Raw genomic sequence first — 17,993 nt, 5'->3', positions numbered from 1 at the left:
CACCACCCACCCCGGACCCCCAAAAGACCTGTGTCCTTCCTCGTCCACATGATGATCTTTCAGGTGCTTGCAAAGAGAGACAGCTGCTTCTCTCCAGACCCGAGTGCACTTGTTGCTCCTTACGTGCCTCACAGGACTAGAGCCTGGCCGGGGTACCCCCACCCGGTCTGCTTTGCTCCCCAGAAGTCACATATTGGCAGTTCACTGGTTGAAAGGGCTTGTGGGCATGTTATGTTTGGCTCCCGAGTCTTTTATTTTGAATTCATCAAATTTACTTAAAAACACAGATTTCCATCCTCTCTTGAAAAGTAAAAAAAAAAATTGGCTTTCGTTCCACTTGGCAAAAACGGACTGGAGCTGAACCAAGTAGCAGCAGTTAGCCACCGTCCTCACCGTCCCCTGTTGCGTTCAACGCAGCGTACTTCATGTTGGTATCTGCCTGGCCTTTGTAGGCATCTGAGCCTGCAACCCATCATCTGTGTTCTTCCTAAAGTGTGGAAGCCAGGACCGGGCTCCATTCTCCAGCCATGTGGCCTACGGCAGGACTCCCCTCCCCTGGTGAAGATGTTGTACTTCTATTGATGTGCCCAGACTAGCTTTTGGGAAAGCTTTATTACGTCACTGACTCAAGTCTCCCTTGTGGTCACTCTCAGGTCCCTGAGTCTGTTCCATATAATGCTTTCATTGGCCCGTCAGTCCTGAGGCAGCGCAGCGGTGAACAGCGCAGGCACGCAGCCTGATGAGACATGGGCTCCAATCCTTCCTACAGCAGGTCTTTTTCAATGCCTGCCTTCGAGGAGGGGTGGCTGAGAGGATTAGAGACAACATAACATGCAGTGTTTGACCCAAATTATTGCTCAGTGAATGGTAGCTATTATCATTATCTCCTACTTCTACTTCTGTTTAGGCCCAACCCTCAGCCACCCTCACTCCTCAGAGTGACATCCTTGCCCACCCGCCACTGAGGGAGGAAGGAGACAGTTGGGTAGAGCCTGTGCTCGTTGATCTGCTCCAGGAAGGGGAGATGTTTGTGTGTTGGGGTCTCAAGTAGGGTCTCCAGGCAGCTGTGCTCTGTAGCCCTGTGTAAATAGTGTCTCTGAGGCTTGACCCTGAGTTATTTCTCCAGCGCTGGTGACAAGGAGGAAGGTCTCCCATGGGCTCACTGGGGCCAAATGCCACCCAGAGGTCAACAGCTCATGGCTAGGGAAGGCCCTTGGATTTAGAGATTTCAAGGTCATAGGGGGACTTCAGGAGAGAGATTTAAGGGACAGCGTGATAGGGGAAGCTATGGCTGGGTCACCCCGGGCCTACGAAATGTCAGCCCACTTCTCCGGGCAGAGCCTCTTGTGGTGTCTTGACAGGGGAATCGAAGAGAAGAGTCTCAGACACAGACATCTGTCAACCTCAAACGCTTATTTGATTTTTCTTCTTATTAGACCTTCTGCCATATTATCAAACAAATCTTTAAGGATGAGAGACTCGCTGTGTCATAATGCAGGTTTTGAGGTAACGTTCATTCCCGTTACCTGCCTAGGAACTCAGAGCAAAGCAGCTGGGGGGACGTGTGAGGCGTGCGGGGAGCCACCGAGAGGAAAGCCCCGAGTATAGATGTGAGGTCAGAAGCAGTGGCGCCAACCCTAAGTCACGGGAAAGGGCCTGGACTTAGGCCCTTTCACAAATTACAGGAAAATGTCTTCGACGGAAACCCACCTCAGACGGTCAAAATAAATGTGACGCTCCCATATTATTACTGCCCCTCTCTCCTTTGTTTGGGGCTGGTACTATGACAGCTGAGTGCTGGGGGTTTTTAAAATGACTTTTCACTGCAAAAAAATATAGCTTTCCAGCCACATTATGGATGAAATACTTTAAGCAGGCTAATCTGGGACCCAGACCACCAGTTATAATGGAAACCATGTTCCAAGTTCCAGACATCTGACAGTCAAGCTGGTGTTTAAAACACAGCCCATTTGAAAGTTGACTTTCTCTCGCAGTGACTAGACAGGGGCCTTGCCAGCAATTTATATCCCTGAGTGATTCTCATTAAAGCCATTTAACTGGATAGCTTATCAGCAGATAATTTCCTAAATAAAGTTTCTTGATGATGAGCACCTAACCACACTTGCTTCCCTGCAACCTACCTGAGCTTTGCTTGCTAGGGCCACCCCCGACCCTCCGAGAAACTCTGTATGTTGTGTTTATTCATTCAATAAACCGCCCTCCTCTTGAGCCCTGATTCTTTTTAAGAGATTTATTTCAATCCTGGGAAATTCCATTATTGATGAGATTCTTCTTCTTATCAGGGAGGCTGCCTGGCATAGTGATAAGAGCTCAGGCTCCAATGTAAAGCAGGTCCGGCTCTCTCTGCTCCCCTGCTGCCTGCCAGGGCCTCGGGGTGCAGGCAGCGTGCCTTCCTCTGTGCAGGGTTCAAATCCCAGCATCTCTGTCAACACACCGCCTGACCCTGGGGCTCTCACCGACTTCCGGTTCCTCGTTTTCCTCATCTATAAAATGGGGCCACTAATTTCTCTGACAGGGTTGCTGTGAGAGGAAACCGTGGGTGGGTGCTGGCCATGAGCCCTGGCAGGTCAGACCAACCCCAGGATTGTAGCTCTTTTTATTTTAAAAATAATTCTTTTTTTTTTAGTTCTTTCCAATGGCTTTTTTTCTTTAAGATTTTTTATTGGGAATTGGGGGGATGGGAACAGTGCTGGGGAATTGGGGAAAGGGGAACAGACAAGTTGCTGTCGTTTTGTTTGTCAGTCTAGTTGTGGAGGACGTTGCTTCACTTGCCCAAGTTGGCACCATCATTGCGCTCTTCCCGGGCAAGGCAGATCAGTCGCCGGCTTCTCGACGGCCACTTACTGCGGCTGCTGCCCGCTCACACTGGCTGCTGGCTACATACGGTAGCCCATGGCAACCCACTGCAGCAGTGGCTGCAGCCTACGCCATCGCCGGCGACTCACAGCAGCCCAGCTCCAGGTTGAGCTGTTGTTCAGCATCTTAGCTGTGGAGGGCAGTGTCACTGGCCCTCATATGTGGGATCCGAACCGAGGTCCTCTGGTGTCCCAAGCCAGTTCTTAACCATCGCGCCACTCGGGCGGCCCTGTAGCTCTTAACTGTCATCGTTCGCCTTATCACCACAACGAGCAGTTTCCCCCCAACATGTGCTGGGAAACCAAAAAAGACCGGTTGTTGATTTTCAGGTTTTGGAGAGCAGCGTGGCCCATGAGAAGAAGAAAGCAAAGGAAGCCTTAGAGACAGAAAGGAGAAAAGTTCAAGATCTGGAAAACTACTTAACCCAACAGAAAGAGGTATGAGGTGCAGAGAGAGAAAGCGGGCTGGCGGCCAAAAGCCCTGTCTGTGCAGGGTGCTCCGAAGCCAGACGTAAGGTGCTGTTTCTGGTCACATGGGCACGTACTGGGCAGCATCTCCGTTCCAAGTGGCCAATATCGCCTGATTGGCCACTTACTCGCTATGTGACCCAGAGCAGATCATGTAACCTCCCATGCCTCAGTTTCCTCATCTGTGACATGGGAGTGGTAACAGTCCTGCTTCATAGGATTCAATGAGTTAACCGATACAAAGTACTCAGAGCTACACCTCACATCAGAGGGCCTCTGCTTAAGCACTCCAGGCTCAACTTCAGCCTAGGGAAGAGAAATGCACCCCAGAAAGGAACCCCCGGAGTAGAGCCTGGGTCCGTCCCTCAGCCAGCAGCCTCCTCCTCATCACCGAAAAGTATTTATGATGCAATCCAGCACAGGCACCATAGAAAAACACTCCCTCCTGGCCCCAGCCTCCTGGCTTCATACACTCGCAAGCAGGCCCAAGTGCACAGGATGACCACAGGGTTAGAGAGTGGTTTGCAAGCACGGACGGCCTCTCTGAGCAGGTGACATTTGAGCGACATCTGGAGGGGAGAGGGAGCACCAAGGGAGCAATGCTCTGGGGGTAGAGAATGTCGCTGCATAAAGTGGCCAAGTGCACACACAGGACAAGGGGCCTGAGTTAGCCAGGGGAATGGGGATGGCGGCGCAAGGAATGAAAGTAAAGCTGGAACAAGATGGAAGCAAGATTACGGCCAAGGAAGAAAGCAGGAGGGAGACACAGAGCATGCAAAGTGAGGCCTGGCAGGAAAGCTTGGTGGGCTTGAAGCATCGATTCTGGCTCAAATCCCAGCTCTGTCCTAACATGCTGTGTGACCCTGGGCACGCTCCTGGCCCTCTCTGTGCTTTCATCTGTAATGTGAGTATAGTGACAAAACTACCCTAGAGGTTTGTTGTGAGAAGTCAATGCATTCATTGTGAATCACCTACCCAGGTGAGGTCAGAGTCCAGGTGGGGTGGGGACGATGGTGTCCATAGCAAAGGGTCGGGGGGCTGGACACTCAGGCAAAGACTGGCAGTGGAACTGTGCCAGCCCATGCAGGGAAGTGAGGCCAGAGTCCGGGTGGGTGAGGCAGCAAGCACCACACAGAGCACGCCTCACTCAGGGGTGGGACCCAAACTGTGGTTGACAGCTGTCCCCAGAGCGTCCCTTATACAGATGGGCCAGAGGTGAGGTCTTGAAACTCGGGCTCCTGCTGGACAGGTGGCAGGCTCTGTGCCAGCCTCAGTGTGAACATATAAGCCTGTCTCCCGCCTCTGGATAGGGTGAGGTTTGAGTCAGGAGGACAGTAAGGCAGGGTTCAGAGGCCGATGACAGTGGTTAGGCCAGGGCGCTGGCAGCCGAGCTTGCACCACTGCTTCCTGGTATATATGACCTTGGCACATTACCTGTCCTCTTGCAGCCTCTGTGTCCTCACCTGTAAAATGGGGATAATTGGGCAGATGCGGTCTTGGGGTTTGCGGATTAGATGCACTCGTGCATTCAGTGCAGGGTGCCAGGCACTCACGTGGCAAGCATTTAAAGAGTGTCAGTATCATTGTTATTTTCACTTGTGATATATCAAGCAGTGAGTAATAAGCGAAGGGAAGGAGTCCTCGCCACAAGGCCTCTTATGACAGGCAAGACATAGACTGGCAGTGGGGGAACCGAGGGTGCGGACTGGACCGTCTTAAGCAGACTTGACAGTAGGAAAATACCAAGTCCATGCAGAGTTGAGTCAGAGCCTGGGTGGGCTGGCGAGGCCGGTGTGCCGAGCTGGGTGGGGGATGGAGGCCTCTGACACTGAGCTAAAACAGGAAGGTCATCTTTTCCCCAGGATCACCCTTCCCCAAAGTCTCATCCCACCCCTCCACCCCCAGCATAACATTCCCTATAGCAATTTCCAGTCGTTTTTTTTTCTTTTTGGCCAAATAATGCATGTTCATTAAAGGAAATTGAGACGATACAGACTCATGAAAAGAAGAAAATGTAAATTGCCATAATCCTAACTCCCCCAAAATAACCACTGTTTACATCTTGGTAGATATCTCTCCAGTCTTTTGTCTATGCCTGTATGCATGTGTTTAAAATATTTTTGCTGTGAACTTTGTATGGACGCATAACTGCAATAGTTTCCAGCCCCACTCTGGCTGCGTACCTCCTGGGGCTTGTGTGGGTGAGGCTGGGCTGCAGTCCTCAGACCTATGGGGGGGATATGTTCTCAGTTCCAGACTCTCCTGGACTCAAGCCTTTGTGACTGGGGAGAGACCGCCAGTGTCCTTTGATACCACAGGCACCGGGGCTGCTGGGACAGGAGGAGTCTCCTCCTGCTTTGCCTCTCCTGCCCTACCTCCCCAAAAGCCAGGCACTTCCCCACAAGGACCCACAGTGGTTACCTACACATGCCAGCCTACTCGGTGGCTCACCATCAAATGCCTTGTGGCCTAAACACTCACCAGCATGTCACTTCCCGAACACCAGCCCAGAAATCCTGAATGATGAATAACTCTTCTCTTTTTATGCACATGACTCACCAAGACGTGACTTCCGGGTTCTCACCATGGTGGGCGTGCCAAGATCCTCACCTCTCTCTCCAATGGGCGCCCTGTTCCTTGAGCGCTTGCCCCCAAACCCTGACTCACTGGTTTCAACGATTACTAATCCTGGCTTCCCTTTGTGTGGTATTTCCTTTCCTTTCTCGTGTGCACACCCTCAAACCAATTGTGGTTGACTTCCAGATTTTAGAGAGCAGTATCGCCTACGAGAAATGCAAAGCGAAGGAGGCCATCGAGAAGGAAAAGAAAAAGGTGCAAGATCTGGAGAACCGCATAACCAAACAGAAAGAGGTATGAGTCTCGACGAGGGAAGACCCGGAGGAGCCCGGTGTGATTAAGAGCAGGCTCGGGAGGCAGGAGGTCTGGGTTCAAATCCCACCTTTGCCACTCTCAGGCTGTGGGACATTCGGCAAGTCACTTACCATCTCTGTGACTTGGTTTCTCCACTTAGGAAACACAGATGATACCACTAGGTCAACCTTATCGAGCGGTGAGACTTGGTTGCTAATAATACACACAGAAAACACACAGAAAAGTTCCCGGCATTCCGTGAATGCTGTGTGTTGGCTGCTTTTGTGATGATTATTCTGAGCTCACAGCTAGGAAGTGGAGGGGCAGAATCCGAACCCACGACGCCAGACTCCTGAGTCCTTCACCTTCACCCCTCCCCTGTCTGCTGTCCTTGAGCTTTGTGTGGGCTCAGATGCTTGGGGTAAAGGAGGGGGTGTCCGGATATGGGCTCCTGAACTTCCGGTCACCTTGACGTCGTTTCTCCAACAGAACTTGTCATCATCATTACCACCTTCATCATCAAACGGCATTTACAATTATTTCTGGGGATCATAGATGCCGGAGGGCAGAAGCTGTGGTTGCACGTGACCCTGCTTTGGGCACCTCCAAGCCATAGGGCGTAATTCACTCCTCCTGGACCCAGCAGTATGAGGGAAGCGCGCACACACACACACACACACACAATGGCCAATATCTCAGAAGTCAAAGCGAGCAATAATAAACACACAACCTGACAATAGTGGGTTAAATTTAAATACAGGTAAATTCAAAAGATTTTCAAGACCACGGGGGACTAAAAAGGTCTATTCACATCAAATCTTGGATCATTTTCTTCAAAGAAAGGTTCCCAAACATTAGCCTGCATAGAATCACCAGCAAATTTATTTTAAATGCCCATTTCTGCCCCCCCCCCAGAAATTCTGATTCACTGCCTGTGGGGGAGGCCCAGGAATCTGCATTTTTAGCCAGCAGCCCAGGTGGTGCTGGAGCGCCTGGAACACCCCTGCTCAAGGGAGACAGGAGTCAGTAAACCATACCTGCATGCCATATCAGTCCTGGGCATTTTCTAAGAGTGCCTTGGGCGACCTGATGGCTCAGCTGGTGAGAGCACGTGCTCTTAACAACAAGGTTGCTGGTTTGACTCCCATGTGGAATGGTGGGCTATTCAACTAGATTGAAAGGGGTGACTGGAGGTGAGCTTACACCCTCTACAACTAAGATTAAAGGACGACAACTTGACTTGGAGCTGATGGGCTCTGGAAAAAACACGTGTTCCCCAATAAAGTTTGAAAAAAATGAAAGGATCAAGTGAAGTTAAAAAAAAAAAAGAGTTTCTTGACCAACTGTGCTGTACCCAGAGAAGGCAGACCAGAGCTGGAGGAAGGGGTGCAAGACTCGTCAGCTACTGGAGGACTCTCTGCGTGCAGGCACGACGCTGCGGGCTTAGAGACAGCCCATGAAAAGCAGCCTCCTTGTTTCCCCCAAATGATTTACCATGGGATCTTCCATAAAATACTTCAATTAGGGGCACAAGAAAAGGAGAAATTAAATTTTTAGAGTAGATTAATTGGGGCATAAAATGGATCAGGAATGAGACTAATGCAAATACACACACACACACACACACACACACGTATATCATGAAATCAATGAATGGGTCACAGTTTTTATTCCAGCAGATACAGTGAAAAGGGAAGCCCAGCTGGTTGTGCAAGTCATAGGCAAAAACGGACCAACTGCTCCTGGAAATGGGACCATTCTTGGTACTCGACCCAGAGAAAATGAATGCTTCCTAAGGGTCACCATAGAGACTGTAATGCAACCAAAAGTGTCCTCAACATTAGCCTTAGAACACGGTGACCTCAGAGGGCAGGGTCTCGTGACAACCCTCAAGGCAGGCTGGTGGCATCACACCAGACAAGGAGAAACAGGGCTCCTCCCCAGCTCCTCCCCATTTACCAGCAAAGACCAAGGAACTACAAGATCAAAGACACACACAGACACAGCGTTGCTTATTTGCATGCTGCTGTTTGACCTGTATAAACGGAGGAGCAATTTGAAAGATTCAGTTCATCTACACAGGCAAAAATAGGGTTTATATAAAAGAAAGAGAAGAAAGTGGAGGAGAGAAATAAATTCAGACCCATGGGGACAGTGGACTTTGTTCTTCTGTCCTTGAGTCAGCTGGCATGGAACAGATGCCAGGCGGCATGTCGGCCCTTAGGCAGCTTCATGGCCCATCAAAGAAACCATCTCAGTATGTTGTGGATTTTCTGGGACACCTGGAGTATCTCTGTGTGAGCGGTAGATAACGGCTGCTCTGTGGGATGCCTGCCAGGGTCCCCCGTGTACATCTCCTTAGGCCAGGTCCCCACATTGTCTGCACACACTGGGATTTCTCAATGGTAGCCAGAATGGGAAGAAGGGGTCCCAGGAGGAGGGACAGGATATGCAAGGATATGGCGACCGGTCCAGTTTTGCCTGGGGGTAGGGGTGGAGGGTAGAGGGGAGGTCATCCCGGTGCCAAAGCCAAGGAGGAAAGTGCAGGAGGGTCTGGAGGCAGGTCCTGTGATGAAGGGTGGAGGCACTCGGCACATTTATCCTGGAAAATAGATTTAGAGAGAGACATGACAGCCTTCCTCAAATATTTAAAGGGCTATCTCATAAAAGAGAAATAAAGCTTACTCAATGAGCTCCAGGTGACAGAACTGAGCTCAGAGACCAGAAATCACAAGGAGACAGATGTCAGCTGAATATAAAAGAGCGTTCTGTAATAATTGAAACCTTCCAGAGAAAGCGTGGACTTTGGACTTAAAAAAGATCAACAGAACAGCAACAGAACAGAGTTCACCTCCTGTCTGAAAACGGGGAATGGGGAGCCTAGGAAATACTTATTCCTGAATTCCTCTTCATTTGATGTTTGTTGTTTGTCTAGGAAATGGACTTAAAAGCGCAAAAAGAAGGTGTTTTAAATAATAAATTAAATGACGCACTGGCCATAGTAGAAGAGACTCAGAAAACAAAGACGGCTGAGAATCTGAAAGCAGAGAGCCTCACCACGAAATTAAATGAAACATTAGCTGAACTGGAAGCTTCCAAGACAAAAATGGTAAGGGATGGGAGAATTTTTCTCTCGATGCAAGATCACAACGCCGTGAGAATGTGTGGCGTAGACCAGGGGTTCTCAGCCTCGGCACTGGCACTGCTGACGCTCTGAGGCAGATAACTTTTTCCTGGGGGGGGGGCATCCTGTGCATCGTAGGAAGTTGAGCAGCACCTCTGGTCTCTACCCACTGGATGCCAGTAGCATCCTCCCCGCCAGTTGTGACAACCAAAACTGTCTTCAGATTTTTCCAGATATCCCTTGGGGGGCAAAATCGCCCTCTGTTGAGAAGCACTGGTTTAGTATGAAAGGTAAACAGAGGCTGTGATGCCCTCTCTCCAGGGCATTCTAAGGTGATGTAATACGAGGTCCTTTCAGGATCAGTCTGAAGGACTGAGGAGCCCCAGAATTTCATGATCCGTGACTAGTCTGCATACTTTAAGATAACGTATTAAAATGTTAGCTCAGTATTCAAGGCCCTCCACCATCCAGGGTTCAATGTTGCACTCGTCCGTCATTCATCCATGCAACCGACAGGAGGTGATGGGAAGTACATACACTAAGTGAATCTGAGAGAGACTGGAGTTGGAGATACCAGCTCCGGGTAGGGCATGTTGTGGCCACTGCGAGCGTCCAGAATTATAAGGACCTGGACACTTGGGGAGGCAGAGGAGTGGGAAGGAAGGAGTCGCTCTACAGAGAGTTACAGGAATGACAGACTCATAAGTGATGGACGAGATATGAGCATCAAGGAGCGTAGGTGCCGAAGGAGACGGGCAAGCTTCAAGCCAGGGCACCTTGAGAGATGACGGCGTACGGGTGGCATATCAGTGGAAACATGGAGGTCTGGGGAGGCGGGGTTGCCTCTTGTGAGAGAGGGACGCTCTTCCGGAGAAGATGAAGAGATCACACTGAGGCAACCATGGGGTAACAAAGTTCAAAAGTGCCCCAGACTTTGGGTGGTACAGTAGATTTGGGGGAGAAAGCAAGACAAGATGTCTAAATTTGTAAGATAGCCTTGTGGGCATGATTGTCGAAACAGTGGATGGGTGTGAGCTTCTCGGGCAAAGAATTTACCCATCGGGAGAAGATGGAGACCAAGGCCCAGCTTGTCACCTAGGAATAGGGAGCAGGAGAATGACGTCATTAGGGAGCAGGAAAAGGCTTGTCTGAGGAGGAGGAGGGGGGCGGGGATGAGGCACTGAGATGGAAGCGCCAAGAAGAGCGCAGGAAGGAGAGGGCAGTCCTGGGAAAGGGTCTGATTCACCACTTGGGGATCACTGGTAATTTTTGGTTTTTAGAAATACAGATTTCATTGATAAATTGTTCATTTATCAATTCAGTGACTGTATACTAAACATCTAAGTCTGGAGCCTGTGGCAGGCAACTAGGCACTGGTGCTGTTGTAATACCGGTCAGTAAGGAAAGATAAGTTTCTGCTCTCACGGAGCTTACATTCTAGTGGGCGTGAGAAATAAAGAAACTAGATAATTCACATGGTGAGAAGTGCCTCAGTGAAAATAAAACAGGGTGATGAAATACAAAACATCTCGGGCTGCTCCTTTAGATAGGCAGTCAGGGAGGACCTCTCTGAGGAGGTGACATTGGCGCTGAGACCTGAAACACAAGGAGTCGGCATGCAAGGAGCTGGGGGAGCAGTGTGCCCTGCAGAGGGCGTAGCATGTGCGAAGGCCCTGAGGCGGAGCCAGGCTCAGTGCCGTGAGTGCAAAAGTGGCCTGTTGCTATTGCTATTTTCTCAGATCCTGCTCCCAAGGTCACATTAGCCGTTTGTTTTCCCACCAGATCATGATGGAGGGGCAGATGCAGCTGCAACAGCAGACAATAAAGGCCCTCCACGAAGAACAGAAATCACAGAAACACGAATTTGAAGAAGAAATCCTGGAATACAAGGAGCAAGTCAAACAGCACTCCCAGACGATCGTGAGTCTGGAAAAAAGACTCCGAAAAGTGACTGAGCACCATAAAAAAATAGAAGGAGAGATCGCAACTTTGAAGAACAGTGACTCAGGTTGGTCCAACGAGACAACGAGGAAATCTTAGTGTTCGGGGCAGGTTCTGAATGTACTGTGGGTCCCCACAGGCTGATGGATAGGAAAAGGGCCGTGCACATTGAAAAGCTCACTCATTCCCTGGAGCCCCCTTTTGTCCTTGGCACACAGCTAGGTTAGGGGCCCTCCAGGCCCAGGTTAAACAGAAGCAACAACAATGAGTCCCGACACCGTTGGTGCGGAGCCAGTCAGCCAGCGAGGCACACGGGCTGCCGGGGCTGTGAGGGGTATCGGAGCAGCATGTCAGGGGTTCATCTTTCCTATGTGGGAACCTCCCCAGCAGGGACCTTTCAAAGCCTTCCCTCTGCCATCAGCAATTTGTGACGTTGTCTAATGCACTTGTATAACCAGCCAGGATTTGTTTCTTAAAAGATAAACCCCAGGGCCGGCCGAGTGGCGCGTTGACTAAGAGCTGGCTTGGGACGCCAGCTCTGAGCTGCAGGGCCCCGGTTCGGATCCCGCATGAGGGCCAGTGACACTGCCCTCTACAGCTAAGATGCTGAACAACAGCTCAACCTGGAGCTGGGCTGCCGTGAGTTGCCGGCGACGGCGTAGGCTGCAGTGAAACTTCAGTGAGCTGCCATAAGCCACCGTGTGTGGCCAGCAGCCAGCGTGAGAGGCTGGCAGCCGGTGTGAGCTGCCAAGAGCCGCCATGAGGGCCGTCCAGGGGCCGGCGACGGATCTGCCTCACCCAGGAAAAGCGCAATGATAATACCATCATGGGCCAGTGAAGCAACGTCCTTCACAACTAGACTGAAGAACAAAAGGACAGCAACTTGTCTGTTCCCCTTACCCCAATTCCCCAATAAAATCTTAAAAAAAAAAAAAGATAAACCCCAAAAGAGGCTGAAACAGAACTCAGAGCCGTGAGCATTTATTTGCCCTAAATTACCAGGGTGATGCCTCTTATTGCAAAGACACTAGCTATTGGGTTGTCGGAAAAGTCATGACGCATTTTTGCAACAAAAAACATAGGAAAAAATATGTCATAACTTTTCCGACAACCGAACACTTGGAAAGGGTTTCCAGAAGTGGAAGCCTCAGACCTGGGTTTCTTAGCCTCGGCACTGTTGACATTGGGGCTGGACAAGCCTTTGTGGTGGGGACACCCTGTGCACTCTGGGGTGTTGAACAGTATCCCTGGCCTCTACCCACTAGATGCCAGTGGGTACCCCTCAGCCCCAGTGTGACAACCAAGAATGTCTGCAGACATTTTTGTCAATGTCCCGGGGGTGGGGGAAAGCTCGCCCCTGGTTGAGAACCACAGTCCTAGTCTCAGGACAGCTGATGAGCTGTCAGGGCTCACCTCGTGTACTCATTCACTCAGCACTCCTAATGGAGCACCTAATATGCGTCAGGCTCATTCTAGGCACCGAGGATTCCGTGATGGGCAAGCCGGGCAGAGTCCCCGCAATTAACCGAATCACTGCCCTGGCAGGTAGCCCAGGATGAACAGGGCACCATGGCAAGGGCATGGAGGGGGACTCAGTTTCCCAACCCAAGGCCAGGTCAGAGGGAGGACGCTCAAGGCAGGACCTGAAGGGCGACACATCTTTGTCCCCCGACACTTAGATCAGTGTCTGCCATAAAGCAGACGTTCCATAAGAACTGTGGAATGAGTGAATGAGTGAGTGAACTCGTGACTGAGTGGTGAGGGTGGAAGCCAGAAGGCAGTGGGCTGAGAAGTAAGTGGGAGGTAAGGACAGGACGAGACCCTTGTCTGAGTGGAGAGGAGAAAACAGGGCGGGAGGCGTGACTCAGCAGTTAAAGCTCCATCTCTCACCAGCTTGCTGAGTGGTCATCGGCAGGTTCCGTCGCTCTCACAACCTTTTCCTCATCTTGAATGGAGTTCATGACCTCTGCATGTAGAGTAGCTGGAAAGAGGTCATCATGGGGGGTGGGGGGTGGGGGGGTTCCCAGCCTAGGACACAGAACAGAAGGTGGGTCCCAGGAGGTGGCGAGGGCTGCGGGGTGTAGGGAGAGTCTCTAAGTTGGGAAAGGTGGGTTAAGAAGCAACGGGGAAGAAAAGCGTCGGCTGCCCAAGGATTGTAATACCGTTTGTTCACCTGTCCTCTGATTCAGCCCAGGAGCAGGAAATACAGCAGACCCCTCCCCGTCCTGTGCCTCCGTCGCCGAGCCGTGCCAAAGATGTGGAGTGTGACCAGTTGATGTGAGTACCCAAAGGGCAGGTGATCATTGGTGTGCCACATAAGAGAGGACAAACAGACAAAACCCTGCTTCTGGCCACGTTGTCAGAATCTGGAAAAAAAAAAAAAAGGAGTTGAGTCTGGGGTCTTTTCACTGTTATTGAAATGCCTCAATTCCTTTAGCAAGTCAGGGTGGTGTCGTGGAAAAATTGGGGTGGATCTGTGTTCAAACCCCAACTCAGCACGCTCCAGTTGTGTGGCCCTGGGCAAGCCGTGTCACCTCGCTGGACCTTCGCTCCCTTGTTTGTGGAATAAGGAATACATGCCTGGCGCACAGCAGTCGCTCAGTAGATGCTAGCTGATGCTGTCATTAGCTGTGTTTCCCAAGCACCTGCTCAAGTCGAGCAGACAGTGGAGGTTTCAAACAGTGGGCACCCCTTGGTGGAGGGGTCCTCGAGAGGGTTAAAGTTAAGAGGCTGGACTGAAAGACTAAAAAGACCCCTCCCACCCCAAAAGTCTTTACCCTGAGCCTCAAGGAACTCATCATTTCCAGAGAAACAAACCCAAGGTTGGGAAAGCCACCGGCAAGCAGCATATCACAAGAAGGCACTAATGTGACACAGAGGAAGGTTCTCCAAGGAGACAAACCACCAGCCAGATTCTTGCACTGAACCCATCTCCAAAGTCTAATGTCATAGGGTCCTTAACCCCCCAGAGGCAAAGATACACAGCCTCCACATTTTGAAAAGTTCCCAGCTGCCTCCTCCTGGTAGAATGGTCTCTAAAGACAGCAGCCGCCGTGACCTGGAGAAGACTCACCACCCACTGCCCTTCTCTGTTCCTCTTCTTAGCTTGTGGACACCCTTAAGTCTTAAAGTTGCATCCTCCAGTTGGAAGAGTTAACGGCCAAGGAGATAAATACATGATGATATATAGATAGATGATAGATAATAGATAGACAGATAGATAGATAGATGATAGATAGATAGATGATAGATAGATGATTGAGAGATGAGAGATAGACACACACCCATATATGTATACGTGTATACATATATAGTTATTTCCATCCCACTGATCACCAGCCTTTTTATTTTGATGTGCAACCTGCCAGTATTTTGCTTTATTTCATAATAAACATACACTCTACCTTCAAGAGTCCATATAAGAAGAGCCTGGATTTCAAAAACCTGCGAACTCAAAGTGACATTCATCCCTGCCCAAAGGCTCTTAACCCCTTTTGGAATGTGCCCGACCTCAGCTCTTCCTCCTGCCCCAACACACGCACACGTGCGTGCACACACACGCACACACATACACACGCACGCACACACATACGCACGCACACGCGCGCACGCGCGCACACACACACACACACACACACACACACAACATGCCTTCCTCAGGGCTGAGGTGCCTCACACTTGTTCAGAAAAGCATCCCATGTTTTTCCCACTTAAACCCCATCGAGGCACCTCACCCGTTATGCTGGGCCCCTTCCCGTGGCACACCCCTCACTGGACGTAGCCGTCCCCGTCAACCACCCTGAGCCTCGTGGTACCAAAGATGCCCTGCCCTCTGGGATATGGTGGGGGAGGAGCTGTCCTCATCTCGCCCTTCCTGTGTCCCCCTGGTTATCTGGGCTCCAACACCCACACTTTCACAAAGGGTCCCGTGAACACCATCCTTTTACTTCTGGCTCCACCTCTCTCCATCAGGAACTAAAACAAGCTAGTGAGAGAACAAAAGCCATACTGTCCTCGCTCTCTCTCTCCTTCCTCGTCTTCAAAGAATCCCTGAGCCCACAAAAGGAATAGTCTTCGCTGCTCTTTCCACCAAGCTCAAAATTCTATCAGCTTATGCTGACGGATGCTCGAACAGGAGGAGGTGTCACCCTCATGCAAATCATATTTCAACCTCAGATGGAACCCAGTGGGACCCTCTGTTCTATCTCTATGTGTTTCTTTCTAATGACAGTGCCTCAAAATGAATTTTTGTTTTGAGGCTTATTAAATGAAGCGTGTGCTTATCCAACCCTTGCTGGGACTGGTATCGCACGGACCACCGTTGACAAGCCATCACTTTGCACTTGTACTTGGCCCCTTCCGGGCACTCAAGACACCACGGAGCCTGAGTTGACCTGACTCGGCCTGTTTTTGTGCATTTCAGAGAGGATTTGTTGACTGCACAGAAGGAAATTCTGTCTCAGCAGGAGGTCATCGTGAACTTGAGGAAGAACCTCACAGAAGCTCGTGACCGAATGTCAGATTTGAGAGGTTTGTACGATGACCTGTGTGTCTTGATGTCTTGACCCACTTCAAGAAAGGAAAGAAACAGGGCCGACGAGCTGGAAAGCGTGGAGCAAAACGTCCCGCTCGATCTGCTTTCCTGGGCTTCTAACTCAGGGTCAGTAAAAGCTGAATCCTGGCTACAACACTGGTTCCGTATCAGGGGGCCTCGGAGAACATTCTCAGAGTGCTCTGGACCTCTGCATTGAAATGCAATTTCTTTTGTGGGGAGAATCCCCTTTACTGAGGATTTGTGTCTGGGAGCAAAGTCTCCATCCGGGGGCAGGCCAGCCTGCACAAGCCCTCGCACTCACCAGCTTTGGGATCTCGGGCAGGCCTCCTTCCTCTGAGGCAAAATCACCTACAGCACACCTGCTTCCTAGGGTTTAGGCGGACATTTGGGGCCACCTAGGTAGGGCCAAATAACTCTGAGTTCAAACCTCCGGGTGGCCCACCTGAGGGTAAGGGAGCTGGACTGTGTGCTCATCTCCACCTGTCACTGGAGGCTGTTGGCACCTGGCAGACACATGAGCACAGCAGATTCCTGAGGCCTTAGAACACCGTTAGGCAAACAGATGCAGAAACAGGCAGCTGAAAGTGGACCAGAGTGCCCTGAATTGCCACAGGTACATAGGCGGAGGCAGACGGCATCGGCCAATGTAGCCCTGGGCTAAGGCACGGGCACGCAGTGCCTCAGAGAGCCAGCACTCCCTAAAAGGCAATGCCCGTGCGCCATTTTCCTGCTGTGCGCTCAGACGCAAACAGACCTCCCGGCCATTACTGAAGCCCTCTAAGAATTCCTGGAGGGTGGACCCGCCTCGTGGTTCTTGTGGGCCTGGCAGATCTGCTGTAGCCCTAGGGGAGACCCAAGGTGGGATACCCCCTCACCAGCTTTCATGTTGCTCCCAGGGGAGCTTAATGAGAAGCAGAAGATGGAACTGGAGAGGAATATGGCACTGGTCCAACAGCAAAACAAGGAGCTGAGTGTGCTCAAGGAAAAGATGGCGCAGATGACCACCCTGGTCAAGAAGAAGGACAGGGAGCTGGAGGTCCTCAAGGAGGCACTCAGGTGTGTGGGAAGGTCTGCGTGGTGTGGGGAGCCCAGGCACTCCCAAGTGTCCAATGAACCTCGCATAGAGAGAGGGGGCCAGTAAATGCTGATTGGAGCGTTGAATGGATGGATGAATGACATGTCTCATTGCTTCACAGCCTCATCAGTTAAAACAGGGCTTTGCTTAGTTCTCTGCTTCTCAAACACTCCTGCTCAGTATTCCAGATGACAGGTGTCAGCTGAAATGCCACTTCCTCCAGGAAGCCCTCTGTCACTCACCCTCACCAAACATAGACAAGGGCCCCTGCTCGGCCTGAGGTCCCTCAGCCCCTGCCCTTGCCTAACCTAACACTTCTCACACAGTCAGTCTGTGTTTAGTTGGCTGCCTTCCCAATGAGGACAGAGCCTGTCTAGACCTTGCCTGGTTTTGACCCTCAGCCTTCACGCAGTGCCTGGCACATAGAGAGCTTAATAAATGCTTACTGAACAAATATGTAAATTGAGGGTGTCAGAAGCCAGCTTAAAATAAACATAAGATATCCTTGTCCCATGGATGTATCTAAAAAAATACATATGAATTTGCATTTTCACCCATAATTTATCCATATTTTGACATGAGAGTAATGTTTTCCCCAAGAAAGTATGAGTAAAGTTGATGTCATGTGCACACCCTGTAGCCTCATGTGCCTCTTGGCTCATAGCCACGGCATAGTGGTGAAAAGAACCTTCTCCAGACCCACGCTGCCTGGGTTGAAAGCCAGGCGTTTCCACTCACAGGCCCCATAACCACAGGCAGATTGCTCCATGTCTCTGTCCTGTTTGTCAAACGGGGCAAGGAGAGCCCCAAACTCATGGGATTGTTATGAGAAATAGAAGGGCTAATACATATAAGTATTAGAAATAGCAGACACGCAGTAAATGCCCGTGTGAATGACACAGCAGGTGTCCCTCAGACCCAGTGCAGGAAGCAAAGGCAGGTAGGTCCTTGAAACTCCAATAAGTCCCCTGAAACTAAATTCTCTAGAAATCTGCAGGCAGGAGATTTGAAGGCTCGAAGACTTCAGTTATCTGTAAAAATGGAGTTCCTTTCCCTGTTCTGTGGGCCGGGGCGGGGGTGGGG

At 50.7% G+C, this 17,993-nt stretch overlaps 1 protein-coding gene across 1 annotated transcript in view; it reads left to right on the top strand.

Annotated features, from left to right (window-relative positions):
* FHAD1 (forkhead associated phosphopeptide binding domain 1) overlaps nt 1-17,993 on the top strand; it is a 134,596-nt gene that overhangs the window by 95,155 nt on the left and 21,448 nt on the right. Inside the window, exons 16-22 of the mRNA XM_019639688.1 lie at nt 3,207-3,314; nt 6,108-6,215; nt 9,151-9,324; nt 11,122-11,347; nt 13,470-13,557; nt 15,704-15,810; nt 16,732-16,891. Of these exons, the coding sequence (XP_019495233.1) occupies nt 3,207-3,314; nt 6,108-6,215; nt 9,151-9,324; nt 11,122-11,347; nt 13,470-13,557; nt 15,704-15,810; nt 16,732-16,891 (971 nt within the window). The remainder of the gene's footprint in view (nt 1-3,206; nt 3,315-6,107; nt 6,216-9,150; nt 9,325-11,121; nt 11,348-13,469; nt 13,558-15,703; nt 15,811-16,731; nt 16,892-17,993) is intronic.

The sequence above is a fragment of the Hipposideros armiger genome, unplaced genomic scaffold (genome assembly GCF_001890085.2).
Source record: "Hipposideros armiger isolate ML-2016 unplaced genomic scaffold, ASM189008v1 scaffold_46, whole genome shotgun sequence".
NCBI classification, from domain to species: domain Eukaryota; kingdom Metazoa; phylum Chordata; class Mammalia; order Chiroptera; family Hipposideridae; genus Hipposideros; species Hipposideros armiger.
This window is presented reverse-complemented; position numbering and strand designations above follow the sequence as displayed.